The sequence below is a fragment of the Lolium perenne genome, chromosome 3 (assembly GCF_019359855.2).
Source record: "Lolium perenne isolate Kyuss_39 chromosome 3, Kyuss_2.0, whole genome shotgun sequence".
Lineage (NCBI taxonomy): Eukaryota > Viridiplantae > Streptophyta > Magnoliopsida > Poales > Poaceae > Lolium > Lolium perenne.
The window spans coordinates 228,656,824-228,671,741 of NC_067246.2; the positions used below are offsets into that span (position 1 = coordinate 228,656,824).

General features: G+C 42.8%; 1 protein-coding gene and 1 long non-coding RNA gene across 2 annotated transcripts; both read left to right on the forward strand.

Annotated features, from left to right (window-relative positions):
* The first annotated feature begins 5,926 nt into the window (after positions 1–5,926).
* On the forward strand, positions 5,927–9,492 carry LOC127343585 (KRR1 small subunit processome component). The gene is made up of 12 exons (XM_051369726.1): positions 5,927–6,309; positions 6,427–6,503; positions 6,591–6,701; positions 6,927–6,995; positions 7,683–7,739; positions 7,815–7,853; positions 7,974–8,078; positions 8,160–8,242; positions 8,333–8,414; positions 8,710–8,853; positions 8,932–9,000; positions 9,156–9,492. Exons 1-12 carry the CDS (start codon positions 6,105–6,107, stop codon positions 9,270–9,272), a joined length of 1,158 nt encoding a protein of 385 aa, XP_051225686.1. The 5' UTR covers positions 5,927–6,104; the 3' UTR covers positions 9,273–9,492.
* A 1,511-nt stretch (positions 9,493–11,003) lies between these two features.
* Positions 11,004–11,648, forward strand: LOC139837626 (uncharacterized). The gene is made up of 3 exons (XR_011754200.1): positions 11,004–11,090; positions 11,188–11,261; positions 11,476–11,648. It is a non-coding gene; the product is annotated as an uncharacterized lncRNA (long non-coding RNA).
* The last annotated feature ends 3,270 nt before the right edge of the window (positions 11,649–14,918 follow it).

Here is a 14,918-nt window from a genome sequence, read left to right on the forward strand (position 1 = left end):
TTGAGTCCATCCTAAGCCATTCTCTCACCTCTAAACATTCTATATCTTGCACAAGCTCGTCTCAAAAAATTGCATATCAAAATTGTTTGTTTTAAAGAGAGTGTCTTTATAAAAAAAAAGGGAGGGGGGATTTTGTTTAAAACAGCCTACAAAAAAAAAAGGGGAGGATTTTGTTTAAAACAGCCTATATAAAAAAAAAAATAAAAAAAAAAAAACAGGGGCGGGGGCTGGCCGACCCGGGCCTGACCAGGCCGGTAGTACCGCCTGGGGCCTGGCCGGTACTACCGCCGGCCTCGGGCCGGTGCCCCCAAGGGAGGGCGAGTCGAGCCCCTGGCTCCCCATCTCCACTTCCCCAATCGCCCCTCCTCTCCAAACTGCTCAGCCGCCCGGCCGCCCCTGCCGGCTCCTTGCTCCCCCGGCCACTCTCCGGCCATCTCCGGCCGGATCGGCTCCGTGGGAGCCTTCCCCCACCCCTCCTCCGCCATGGCTCCCGGTATTAGCCTCTCCCCCCATGTATTTTGCTCGCATTTTTGGCTCACATGTGTAATGGTTAGTGGTACTACATGCTTAGATTTTTGGCTAAATCTTACTCTTAGAGGTTGTATCTATTGCTGATCTATGCCCTCTAGTATGTAGCACCGTTAACCTCTACTTTGTAGCATTTTTTTCTACTCATTGTGTGTGGCCTTATTTTTTTTTCTTATTCATGCATGTGTTTTTTTTTTGGGTCAAAATTTTGTTAAGTTGAGATGAGCTTGTGCCCTTATCCCATATGTCCCTCGGCTCTGTTCGTCTATTTCACAGGTTCTAGTCGGAAGAGGAGAGGGGATCCGCCCCTTGAGGATGATTTTGTTGAACAAGATGAAGTGCTACCCCGTGCCACTACTGCGCGTGGTGCTTCTTTGGCAAATAAAAAGAAAGGGAAGAAGGCTATTGTGTCCTATGGCAGCGTCCGCCTTCATGCATACATGGCTATTCGCACCGCTAATCCCTATTTGGGGCCTCGGTCTTCTCGCACCCACAACCGCCACTTCTACACCGAGGTTCAAGAACGCATATTCAATGAAGTCTATCCTCCCAACAAGGTGAAGGTGGTTGATCAACGGTATCTCAACATTGACCATTTGCAGAAGGATGCCTACTTTCATGAAGCTCTTGGTATTTGCGAGGAGTTTGGGTTACTTCCCATTATGACTTTCCAATGCAACTATGATCCTTATCTTGTGACTCAGTTCTTTGCCACAGTTTATTTTCATGAGGATGATGCTCGCTCCATCACTTGGATGACTCGTGATGTGGTACTCACTACCACTTGGAGCACATTTGGACAGATTCTTGGCTATCCTATTCCTTAAGATTGTGAACATGACACTGATAGTGGTTGGAGGTTTCATGGGCAGACTAATGCAAGCACCAAGGATGTTCTTGAGCCGCTCTATATGCCCGGTCGATGCAAGCTTGGATTCACTTCCGGTCTCCAACCCGTCTATGATATTATGCTTCGCATCTTCCGTGAGACTGTTGCCGTCAAAGTGGGTAATGTTGATGAGATCCATTCTTTTGTCATTGACTTGATGCTCCAAACTCATCTCCGAAAGGGCAAGGGTGTGAAGATGGATGTCATGGATTGCCTGTGGAACCAGATCTTCCTGCGTATGGTTGAGAAGAGGTCTCCTGCCTTTGGTCCCTTCATCATGAAGCTTATTTCGAGGTGTGGCGTCGAAGTTTGAGGGTGCCATTCGGAACCATTTTCTACTCTCACCGTCCATAAACGCAAGAACCTTCTTATCAAAGATCATGAGCTCCTAGCTTCTACCTCAGCCCCAGCAGCTCCTTCGCCTCAAGAAGACCTTTTCCGCCTCAAGACCTCCTCCACCTGGTCCCGCACCCTCGGGCTGATCGCCGGTTTGCTCACACTAGACTCATTGATGGTTTTACTCCTCATATGGCCCTTGGGGGCCTCCGGCTCACTCCGCATATGATCCCATGCTCGAGCCCTCTTGGTACACCAAACTCAAGATCAAGGTAAAGAAGACCTTCTGTCTCCACCGGATATTCAGAGCGCATGTATGACGCCTATGTGGCAGAGAAGAAAGCTCGTCCGCCGTCGGGAGAAGAGCATCATGGCAAAGCTTGGTGTGGAAGTGTCTCCTCCAGGATCTGAAGAGAATATCCTTCCGAAGCCTCAGTGGATTTCTGCTCATAGCCAGTGGTCTGATGGCGAGGATGGTCCCTCCTATGATGTCGACTCCGATGTTGCCGGGGACTTCCTTGATGGCTAGGGACGGTAGCATCGCTCTTCCACCTTTTTGGCATCTTGATGTCAAAGGGGGAGAAGAGTTCTATTAGGTTCGGGATTTGCATGGGAAGTCACAAGCTTGCGTTTTCTTTGACTTTTTATGCTTGTGACTTATGGTTATCTATTGTTGAGAACTACTTATCTTGTTTTATGCACCTTATCTATGTGTGTGAGACATAGGGGCTATCTATTTATGTATGAGACATTATCTATCTATCTATCTATGGTAAAGACTAAGTGAACTTCATGTGGTATGTTCTCTAAACTCAACACTTGTCTTTACTCACATATGGTTGTCTCTCCTCTATACAAGTGATGAATTTATTTGCTTACTAAGCTTCTTTGCACTTGTTGGTGATTCATATTTTCTTGAGTAGTTTGATCCTAGATTATGTGCCTATCATTCATATGATTAATTCTATTAGATGCACATGTCTAGGGGGAGCCTTTTATGCAAATCTTATATTCTCTCTGCTCAAATACTCTCATCTTTTGCAAATCTTATATTGTCATCAAGAAACCAAAAAGGGGGAGATTGAAAGATCATATCTCATTTTATATGTGTTTTGGTGTTGATGACAATGATAATATATGAATATTTCGGTTTATAAGATTTGTAGGTTATTACATTCTCTAGATGCTTAAAGAGTGAAGAGTATACAAGATATTGGAAGAAAAAGGAAAGAGAAGAAGAAAGAAAGAAAAGAGAAGGAGAAGAGAAAGAGAAAAGCAAAGGAGAGAAGAAGGAGCGGGGGTCCTGGGCGGTACCGCCGGTTTACATAGTGTTTTTAGCTATCGGATATTTTTTATTTGATGTTTTATTACCGTCGATATCTATAGATGCTTAATATAGTACTTTACAAACTACCGGAGCCGCGAGCCATGGCAAGCCCCAAAATATTGTTCTATTTCCTCTTTCCTTGATTGTATATAAGCGTTTGCTACTACATTCATGATTTCGTGTGCTTTGTCTTGATTTCATCCTACTGACTTTGTTTTGTAAAATCTAAAATTCGTATTTTCATTTTTCACCCGATTTTCATCATTCTTATACAAATCGTAAATCGGTGTAAATTTCACGGGATCGTGCGCCAAGGCGCACATTTTAATCTAGTAACATAGTATTCTCTATCCATCGGATCCCGACAAACACAACATATAGCATTACAGATAGATGATCTTGATCATGTTAGGCAGCTCACAAGATCCGACAATGAAGCACATGAGGAGAAGACAACCATCTAGCTACTGCTATGGACCCATAGTCCAGGGGTGAACTACTCACTCATCACTCCGGAGGCGACCATGGCGGTGAAGAGTCCTCCAGGAGATGATTCCCCTCTCCGGCAGGGTGCCGGAGGCGATCTCCTGAATCCCCCGAGATGGGATTGGCGGCGGCGGCGTCTCAGTAAGGTTTTCCGTATCGTGGCTCTCTGATCGGGGGTTTCGCGACGAAGGCTATTTGTAGGCGGAAGGGCAGGTAAAGGGGCGTCCACGAGGGCCCACACACCAGGCCGTCGCGGCCGTGGCTCGGCCGCGCCGCTCGCGCGTCCGGCCACCTCGTGGCCCCACTTCGCCTCTCCTCGGTCTTCGGAAGCTTCGTGCAAAAATAGGACCCCGGGCGTTGATTTCGTCCAATTCCGAGAATATTTCCTTACTAGGATTTCTGAAACCAAAAACAGCAGAAAACAAAGAATCGGCTCTTCGGCATCTCGTTAATAGGTTAGTGCCGGAAAATGCATAAATACGACATATAATGTGTATAAAACATGTAGATATCATCAATAATGTGGCATGGAACATAAGAAATTATCGATACGTCGGAGACGTATCAGGGATATCCATAAACCTAGTCCTTTGTGCAACAAGATTTCTAGTACACTAGACTTGGTTTGTGGCCACTCCATGTGCCGTGTGTGTTCATTTATATGTTCCAATGATTTAATTGTTACCACACACTAGTGGCAGGATATTTCTTTCTGACCTAGAAGGATGTAAAAATACTCCGGTGTGTGTGCATATTTTCTTGGTCAGAAAGAATCATCTGTGCTGCAAAGTGGTAGCTATGAGGCATCATTCTTGGCATGTCGTTGCTCCTTCGGCCAATGATTATTTTGTGGCACAATCACAGGCAAGTGGATGGATCTAAACCTAGTCCAATGTGCAAGAACATTGCTTGTACACTTGACTTGGTTTGGGAACAGTCCCTTTGCATGTGGTGTTCATGGGTATGAGGCCTTATTATTTTCCTTGCATCATTCTTGGTATGTTGTTTGGAATGTTGTTGCTCCTTTGGCCAATAATTTAAAATGTGGCACAAAACATAGACAAGGGGCTTGCCGTAAACCTAGTCATTTGTGCAAAAACATTGCTTGTACACTAGACTTAGTTTGCAGACAGTCCCTCTGCATGTGGTGTTCATAGGTATGGGGCCTTATGTGTCTTGTTCTCATTAGGTCTCTCAACCATAGGATCATGTGAGGGTTGGCATGTATCATGTTGTGCTCATTGAAATTATTTGTTCATCTTGCAATACTCCAAGGTGCTGATGGGTGGAGCTGACGTCCCTTTTGGCGAGGGCGTCTCCAACAAAGCAACTGGAGAATCCAGCTCTGCCAAGAGGCCTAGGGGGGGGGAGCTGTCAAGGTTGGCCATTTCCATGATGACCTCGGACCAACCCACTTTGCCAAGGTGGTGTTGTCTCGAGGGTTGGAACTGCTGATCCCGACTTGCTTTCGCCCCTACCTTGGCACCGTCCCCAGGATGATCATCCTCAAGGCAAACTCCTGGATGGTGAAGCTGAGGGACGTGAAGGGCATTGTCTGCCTAGGGTGGCCTGGATTTTCCATTACCCACCAGATCAAGATCGGCTACTTCCTGATATTCAAGGTGATGAGGGGCGACATCTTCAAGGTCATCGTCTTTGACTACACCATGACTGAGGTGGTCCAGAGGTGCCCTCATCATCATCCAGCCCTTGCCATGATCGAAGACTAAACTCTCTGCCTGCATTATGTGTTGTACTCTGTTTAATTTCGTCTTCAGCTATGTCTGTTGTATGTCGAACTAAGTCTGCTATGCCGTGTTGAATATTGTCAAGCTTGCTACATGTGTGTGGTATGTCGTGCTGAATATTGAGTGGTATGTGGTAGAAATAGAATGTGTGCTTGATGCTGAAAAGGGGTTGTATCCTCACTCAGGGTGGGCAAAAAAACCGATGACCGAAGACCGAAACCGAAAACCGAGACCGAACCCAAAAAGATCGAGACCAAAATGACCGAATTCTAAATAGCCCGAAATACAAAAACCGAATTGTCGGTCATGACCGAATGCCCACCCTATTCCTCACCATTTGGGAAAGAGGTGATCACATTTCTTCGTTCCGCACACAACCAAACACACTAATATGTTTCTTCCGAGCGCAAAACAACCAACCAAATGTAGTGCTTCTTGTTTATCCATCGAGTTCAACTGAATTGTTGGCATTCAAATATAGTGTTAATTCTAGCCCAAGTCAAGTTTCCATTAACACGGTAGCTGTTAGACTAAGTTGCAGAGCAGAAACGTAAAAGAAAATTGTTGGCAATCAGTCACGCTCTAGAGGTAGGCCCAAACCCTGAAGGCCCAAACCCCAAACGGCCGAAAACCCTCCCCCATTCTTCAGCCCCTCCTCCTCCTCCCTGCTCCCGCCGGCGGCGTACAATCCATCGACCCTAATTCGCAACCTCAACAACACCAGAACCTCCCCTCTTCCGCCCCCCTTCCCCTCTGAGCCGTCCAAGCCCTACTCCCTCCGGCCATCATCATGGCTTCGGACGTCGAAGCCAACGCGGCGGCGGAAGCCCCGGAGGGCAAGAACTGGAAGCGGAAGGGGAAGCACGACAAGGAGAAGCCGTGGGACGAAGACCCCACCATCGACCGCTGGACGGTGGAGAAGTTCGACCCCTCCTGGAACGAGGGCGGCCTGCTGGAGGTCAGCTCCTTCTCCACCCTCTTCCCCGAGTACCGAGGTAACCATATCCCCTTCCCCTCCTGCCTGCCTCAGTGCGATTATTCCTTGGAGATTAGATGCAGTTTCAAGTCTTACTGAATGCGAATCGATGAGCCGTTGCTTGTTCCGAGTGCAGAGAAGTACCTGCAGGACGCGTGGCCGATCGTCAAGGGCGCGCTCAAGGAGTTCGGGGTCTCGTGCGAGCTCAATCTGGTACTGTGACGGGCGATTGATTACTCTTGTTTGGACTTCTGGAGCGTTCTTAGGTACTGAGGCGTTTCTCTCTTGTTCTGTGCACAGGTGGAGGGTTCCATGACTGTTTCGACCACCAGGAAGACCAGGGACCCATACATTATTCTCAAGGCCAGGGACCTCATAAAACTCCTGTCGCGGAGTGTCCCTGCACCCCAAGTATGCATTTGCTTCTGTTACCGACCCCTTTAGCTGCTACGCAAGTTCTGCTGTATACTTTGTGGAGAGTCTTGACTTTTCATGCCACACTAGGATATATATTTTGTGTTCTTGCAACCTATGATCTACTCCCACTTGCACCTATTGTAAAGTCACCAACACCTTATCTTGATGCCTTGTGTGGGAGTTGTTTCATCTATTTGCTTCTGTTGTTTTTCCTTGCAGGCAATCAAAGTACTCAATGATGAGATGAACTGTGATATTATCAAGATTGGTAGCATCATAAGAAACAAGGTAGACTTTGACTCATTGCTCAAAGTTCAATTATGTGCCTCTTGGTTTCTTTCAAGGAATTCCTCGACTATGTTTGGTTACTAAATATCACGACGTCCATTCCATATTAACTGTCGCAGATTTGTCTAGATTAATATGGGATGGAGGGATTACTAGGAAAAACATGTAAAGACCAGACATGTAATTGCCAAAGTAAAATTACGGAATCAATCGCATAAGGATATCATAGAAGCATTTTATGACACCACTAATTGCACTAGATAACTGTTTTTTAGCACAACTAGAAACTCAGTTTATAGTTTATGGTCTGGGTTTAGTGTTGTCCGTTTCATATTTTTTAGACTCTGGGTTCCTTCGTCCAAAACCTCTGCCGTTCCCATGCTTGTAGATGTGCTTGTTGGGTTAGCATCCATAAGGTACAAACCCGCGTGTCACAGTCACATGGGCTGCGCTTTGTTGCCTCCATAAGAGTGTCATCTGCCCAAATATGCGAACAGTCGGTCTGACAAGCTTATATAAGTTCTTTCTTTATGCTGTTTAGCTATTATGTAATGATTCTTGATAATGTTACACTGAGAAACACTTGTTGCATGTTGGTATATGTCATCAACACCTATGTGTGCTATGTTGTGACTCTTCATGAGTTTGTCTTTTATGCCCCTGTAAATTAATAGCGTGCTATCACAGGAAAGATTTGTCAAAAGGAGAGAACGTCTTCTAGGTCCTAATCTGTCTACCCTGAAGGTAAATATCGCATATGGTTCCTTTCTTATGGTGATCTGTCCACCCTTTGTTAACATGCTGTTTTATGTACTGCAGGCTATAGAGATTCTGACTGGCTGCTACATCTTAGTTCAGGTTTTCTTAATTTCTTACCTTGCGTAATGCATTTGAAGTTACATTTTGGGTCCCACCTGCTTTTATACTCGGTATCTTTTCATTTATTAAATACTATTGTGTATTTTTCCATCATAAAAGGGGAATACTGTTGCTGCCATGGGTACCTTTAAGGGACTGAAACAAGTCCGAAAGGTTGTGGAGGACTGCATAAAGAACATAAAGCATCCAGTATACCACATTAAGGTGACTGGTTTTGTTTTTGAGATATTATCTTTTAAGGGATGCAAAATATGATTTCTCATCGATTGTTGTTAAACTAAGCAGGAACTACTAATTAAACGTGAGCTGGCTAAAAATCCTGCCCTAGCCACTGAAAGCTGGGACAGGTTTCTCCCAAACTTTAAGAAGTAAGGAACTTGCATCACATTTCTGTTCAGGAGTTACTACCTCTGAAAATACAGTGTGCATCTTACACCTCATTATTTGTTATTTTTCAGAAAGAATGTCAAGCAAAAGAAGCCAAATACTAAGGAGAAGAAACAGTACACACCCTTTCCGCCTCCTCAACAGCCTAGCAAGGTGAAGTGAATTGTTTCTTTCACTTCTAGAGTTGTTGTGCAGTTCACCATGCTGGTTTCATCAGTTCATTGGTTGTTATGTGGTTAGCAGCCCTGTCCTACAGCTTTATATCTTGATGGTGTCGGTGCCTGTGTCCATCTCATACTCTGATAAATGATTATACTGATTTCAAAGCTATTTGAATTGAAGGAAACAAAAACCATGTGCAATAATTTTTCTTGTACTGTGGGTACTTGAAAATGTTCTTGTTTTGCCTACTGTGCTGCTGTTGATTAATTTATCGATCTGGATGTAGATTGATCTTGAACTGGAGAGTGGTGAGTATTTCATGAGTGACAAGAAGAAGTCAGCAAAGAAATGGCAAGATAAGCTAGATAAGCAATCAGAGAAATCAGAGGAAAAGAAAAGAAAGCGAGAAGCTGCATTTGTTCCACCCAAGGTCAGAATGTCCTCTTGTATATTTTCAGTGGGATTTTCTTTCGCTTGTGTAGTTACTAAATCTTGCTATGGGTTTCAGGAGAACACTCAATCCACCAAAACTACTGATGACAACAATGGGATTGCTGATATTGCGAAGTCCTTGAAGGTACATTGCTATTATGGTTTCATGCTCTGCTTATTTTGTTCATGTCTGTTCTTTTTAATTTGTTTTGGATCATGTGCTGTGTTTTTTGAGGGAGAGTATGCGATTTGATTCCACTGCAGTAGTATCACATCTCTGCCATTATTCTCCATTTGCAGAAAAAGGCAAAGAAATTGAGGAATAGCGAGGCACAGGAAAATGTGAAAATAGAGTCATATGTTGCAAGCAATGAAGAATCACACTCCAAAAAGAAGCACAAATCTTCATCCATGTAACAGCAGTCTGAATTCACCATGTCAGCGCCTTGTTTAATTGTTTCAGTTTGTTGAACCATTGCCATCCTGGTAGGTCTTACCCTTAAATAGAACAAAACTTCAAGCTTTCAGTGGTGTGCCAGTTTTGTTCTGTTCGTTAACAGCTGTTATGTGATCACATCAGGAACATCTATTGTGTGTAATTTACTACAGTTTCAACGGAGTAGTTCGAATTACGTCAGCTATCTTTTTTGAAACACTTTCAACCGTACACATGCAAATTCGTGTAGTTCACAGTTTCTCGAGAACATAAATACCTGTCTTTGGAAGAACACAATTCAGAACTTGTTCTTTTGCAATAAAATGATACAACTGTCAGGAATAGACACCATTTTAACAGGATTACAGATTATTTAGAACATCAATAATACTGGTCTATCAAGGTCTTGGCACTTCTTGGCCGGATCCGACGCAGAGGGCTTGTGAGTCCACATACGAGGGCAGTGTGACCGGATCCAAAAGGCGGATGGGTGGAGGAGAGATTGTTACGTTTTTTTTTTTTTTTTTTTTTTTTGAGCGTACGAGATATTGTTACGTGCTAAGTTGACACTCTTACAGAGACTGTATTCAGTTTCTTATTTGAAGGAAAGTGGGCTTGTGAGTCCACATACGAGGGCAGTGTGACCGGATCCAAAAGGCCGATGGGTGGAGGAGAGATTGTTACGTTTTTTTTTTTTTTTTTTTTTTGAGCGTACGAGATATTGTTACGTGCTAAGTTGACACTCTTACAGAGACTGTATTCAGTTTCTTATTTGAAGGAAAGTGGGCTTTTGGCCCAGATCGAAGAGACCTGAGAAACGACCGGGAACAAACCATCTCAAAAAGATGATGCAAAATAGAGCACGCAAAAGCAGAATTTTAGGGCACCTAATTTTAGGGTAAACGATTCCACATGACGTAAGAGCATCTCCACCGGCAAGTTTAATAGCATCCCTGATAGCTATTTAGGGGCTGGCGTCAAAATTGGGCTCATACCGGCTAAGCCTAGTAAAGCGCCGGCGTGGTTTTGAAATAGAATCACTGGCAACCCCTACTATAAAAATATTTTTGAATGGCGACAAAATATTCTTGTCTGCCGTTTAGATTGACACCACAAAATGGATCCTCAACGTGTAAGTCTGGTCCACGCGGGACTTTTTTCGAGAGTAAACCTCTGCCTACCATAATCTCTACTACTTAAAAAGACTAAAGTGGTTCCTTATTCTGCCCAATACGTTTCGTAGTTTTGGTCGTTCGCTCCGTCAATCCTTTGGTCGTCCCACCGGTTTTCTTCCATTCGGTTTTTTATCTGCCTGCGAAACCAACCCGGGGAAAACCTAGCGATTCCTCCCTCCTCTCTCCTCGACCCACGCCGGTAGCGGCCTCCCTGCCGCGCTCCCTCTCTGCCCTCCCTCCTGCGCTTGAAGGCTGCCGCCGCGTCCTCCGACTTCCTCTCCCAAATCTCCTCTCTCAACTCCCGCCTCGCATCTCGGAGGTCCTCGCCTGGAGGGCGTCATCACAGCCATCGCCCGCCTCCCCCATCTGTGCCATTATCCGCCTCCCAAAATGCCGGTGGGTGTGCGGCCGGGGCGGCGGGAGGGAGCTGCTCCCCTGTGCGCTCGCCAAGGCCGCCACCGCCCGCGACTACTTTGCCACGCTCTGCATCACCACCACCAATTGGTTGGGGACGGACGAAAGGGGGTAGAGCCGCCTCGGATTCGCCTCGTGGCGGGGACGGAACTGCTCACTTGGGCGCTCGCCAAGGCCGTCGACGGCGGGCATCACATGTGGACTAGATCCGTCAGTCTGAGTTCATCCTATTGTGTTTTATATGTTCTGCATTCAAATAGTGTCCATGTCTAATTTTTCATGTCTAAACTCATGACTGAATTCATAGGCGGATGATTCAGTGTCCGTGAACCTTTTGCAAGGCAGACTGGTAGGGCTATGTCATCCGTACATTCAGTTACCGTAAGGGTTTGATCTTTACTTTCAGTTCATGTAATCATTTCTCATTATCATGCTGAGGAACAAAGTGTAAGATGTTTTCCCAGAACTTCATAGATATGCTGATATGGTAGAAAATTATACAGATTTGTCTTCCTTCTCCAATTAGCTTAATGAACTTGACAATACTTTTTTTAATCCTTAGTCCCTGATCATAACTTGTTTAAATTTTGAATAGGTGGATCACTCTTGCAGTCTCAAGATATCTATGAAGGTTTAAATCTCTTAATCTATTCTCAGTTGCATCTTTATGTACCTACTATTAATTTACCTCAAGATATCTATGAAGATTATATACAAATCCCAGCCTTCCTGTGTGGTCTAGAGGGTGTTGTAAGACCTCTTGATAGAATTAATTTACCGATTTTATGTTTTATTTATACCTAATTTAGGTTGTATTCCGCGATCTTGGATATTTTGTAGCGTAATCCAACCTGAGGTATCATACATAGCACTTTGACTTTTTTATTTCTCTCAAATGTCTTTGGCTATATATAAAATGAGGCACACTCTATTTAAATCATCAAAGCATCATGTACAGAGAATAAATAAATAAATAAATAGAGCATGTTAGTTTCAAATGAGGCTGCGCTATTATCTTTTGATGATTTTAGTTGAGTTTGCTAACTTATGCATCGCTTTCTTGGAGAAGGAGAACAAATAAAAGGACATTCTAAATTAACTAGAGTATTTGTATATTGATCCAAATCTTATCTAGGACAACCACTATCTATCTCGCATCCCTGTAGATCTCGTGACTGGCGATTTGAGTACGAGGGAGAACCAGAGACCAAGAGAGGAGTTGCACATGGGCAACCATGGTCATGAGCAGGATTAGCGACCAGGGACGTGGATTTTTTAATTCAATCAGAGGTATAACCCTAATTTTACTACAATATAATCATACAATAGTTATTACAGTATTAAAGCTACCAATGTGTTGATCAAACCATAAGCTATGACGGAATTGATTAATGCCATGGTTCAGTGCTCTTTTCACCCTTTGTATTTGAGGTATTTGCTGCCGCTTATGATTTGTTAAGGAAAGTTGGGTGTTTCCATCTAGACACCGAACACTTGAGCTCTTGCATCCTAGATTAATTTAGACTGTTATGGTCAAGAAAGAAATACGCATCGATTAATGTATCTTTAATACATCAATATAGGTGTATACCCTGTAGATTGGGTTGATCACCATACAAAATCCAAGTTCCTTGTTGAAAAAGGAAATACATAACCCCATGTAATTTGGAAATAGTAGCTTTAAATAAGTGCGCGATGAAATGTCAGTATGTAATATTTTAATAGTTATACAGTTGTGTGTTAATTATGTAAAGAAAAGCATCGGGGGAATTTCTTAATGGAAACTTCTCTCTCTTAAACGGTAATCTGTAGATGCTTGGAGCAATGCTGTAATATATCTCATTTGACTTCCTTGCTCTTGCTACTACTGACTTTCGTATATTGACTTTCGTATATTGTTCAAACTGACATTTATATCTGGTATGTTTCTTAGACACGTGGCTGCAATGAGGACATGGTTCCAATTGTATGTACATATTTATCCTAAATTAATATCTTAGTTTTCTAAGTGATCTTAATATGTGGAAAGTCACAAAGAGAAATGTGACAATTGAACTTTGGGATCTTGGAGGGCAAGGGAAATTCCAAACTATGTGGGAGTGCTACTGTCGTGGAGTTTCTGCCATTCTGTAAGTTCTCATATTTTTTAGAGATCTCATATTTTACATATTAACTGAACAATAAAATTTATGATAATATGATTTTTGTGGCAAGTTGTAACATGCAATAAATAACATCCGAAGGTAAATGCATATTTCTGTTACATATAACCAAAAGATAAATCCTCTGATGATAGTGCATGACCTGATCAAGTATGCTGGGAGGAGATAGTAGAGTATGCAAATACTAATGACATGATATGCCTGAGTTGACTCTTTAGCTCACATTGACTGCTCGTTTGGCATTACCATATTCAAGTGACATTTTCTTTTTAAATTATACTGCCACATATGACACAGTTGCTCAAACGAATTCCCACGTCTAAATAGCACAATTGTTGAAAAACTGATGCTCTCTCCCATGAGTAGCGCAAGCTTGTCTTCTTGTGTTTGACCATCATGTCATCTAGCAGTGTGAAAGGGAAGTGGTTATAATGCTAGCAGGAGGAGATTGCATCTTGCTATTTAGTTATTTTTGCCAAACTATGGTTTTTCGATATAACCAAAATATCATTAGGGAGATTTTATTGAAGCACCAGATTGTTACGTAGAGAGAAAGACAAGTTATTCTTATTAATGAAAATTGAAAAGGTGGATTTGTTGCATGTTGCTCACTATAAAAAGAGGGGAAAAAGTTAGTTACCACTGTTTTGTTTTGGAAAAAGTGACCACCGGCAGCAAATGTTCCAATTTTCCATGTTACAGTGTGATTTGTTTAAATTTAATGTACAATTCAGCCACACAAATAATGTGCCAGTTATACAATGTATAGCTTAGTGAAATTGCTAAAATTTTAAAAGACATAGATCCAATGCTTCTCACTTATATTTCTGTGTATTGATTTAATTTAAATTAATTCGGGCAGTGGTATTCTCGTGAAGGATGCAGAAAGAAAGAGGCAACATGGTGATTTTAAGGCATTCTTTGAGGGCGTGTTCACCTATGGAATATTTTTCTCTCCTGGAGATATGTTTTCCACAAGAATCAAGCAAGTTCAAATATTAGATATATCCGCTGAATATTAGATACCCCAGTGTGCATCAGATTCAAGTTTAATGAGCGCCCTTGTCCGAAACTTGCTTTAGATGCCACATTTGCTAAAAGTGGTTCTTGGATATCAGGTGTTTTGTTGGGAACATGGGTTTCAGGATCATCGTGGGTGACCTAGGAGCTGAAGAAGCCTCGTTACATATTTCCGACCTTTCTAGCCGAGATTAAGCGGTTCGTGCCATCCCCCAAGTTGTAGACATTGCACAATTTCTTCAACGTAAAGTCTGGTTTGAGACAAGATCAATGCAGAGAAACTAGGGACCGGTTCAGTGATATGCATTTCTCGTCGTCTTCATCGAGTTACCTACTTTCAGTACGCCAATTGTTTTTGGTTGAACATTTGTAAAATATAACTTCTCTGGCAATTTGTCCTTGAATACAAAAAAAAATACTTATGCATGTGTAACTTTTTTGTACGAACTCTTTGATGATGCTTTAGATGAGTTTCTAAAATGTTCAGAGAAGCTGACTTTTTTTTGGGCACGCGGTTCTACTGAAGGAAATTAGTTTATTGAGGCCAAGAAGAAGAGTACAAATTGCAAGCTGCTCAGGTGCAACTGAGTAGTGCATCACGACGTAAACAGGTAACCTCTCAATACTTCTACTAATACTATTAGATATCTTTTATAGTTTTACTTCTCCAGGTAATTTCAATGCACTTTCTACTAATACTTAAGAATGAAGATGTTGTATTTTCTCAACTCTTGGTTTGTTGATTAGGCACATGGTTTCGGTCCAAATATAAGGAAATCCTAAAATTATTTTTTAGGTTCCTTTCCGCTTCAGCATCATAAAATTATTAGATTTCTTTTTGAAATTGCAATGTAAC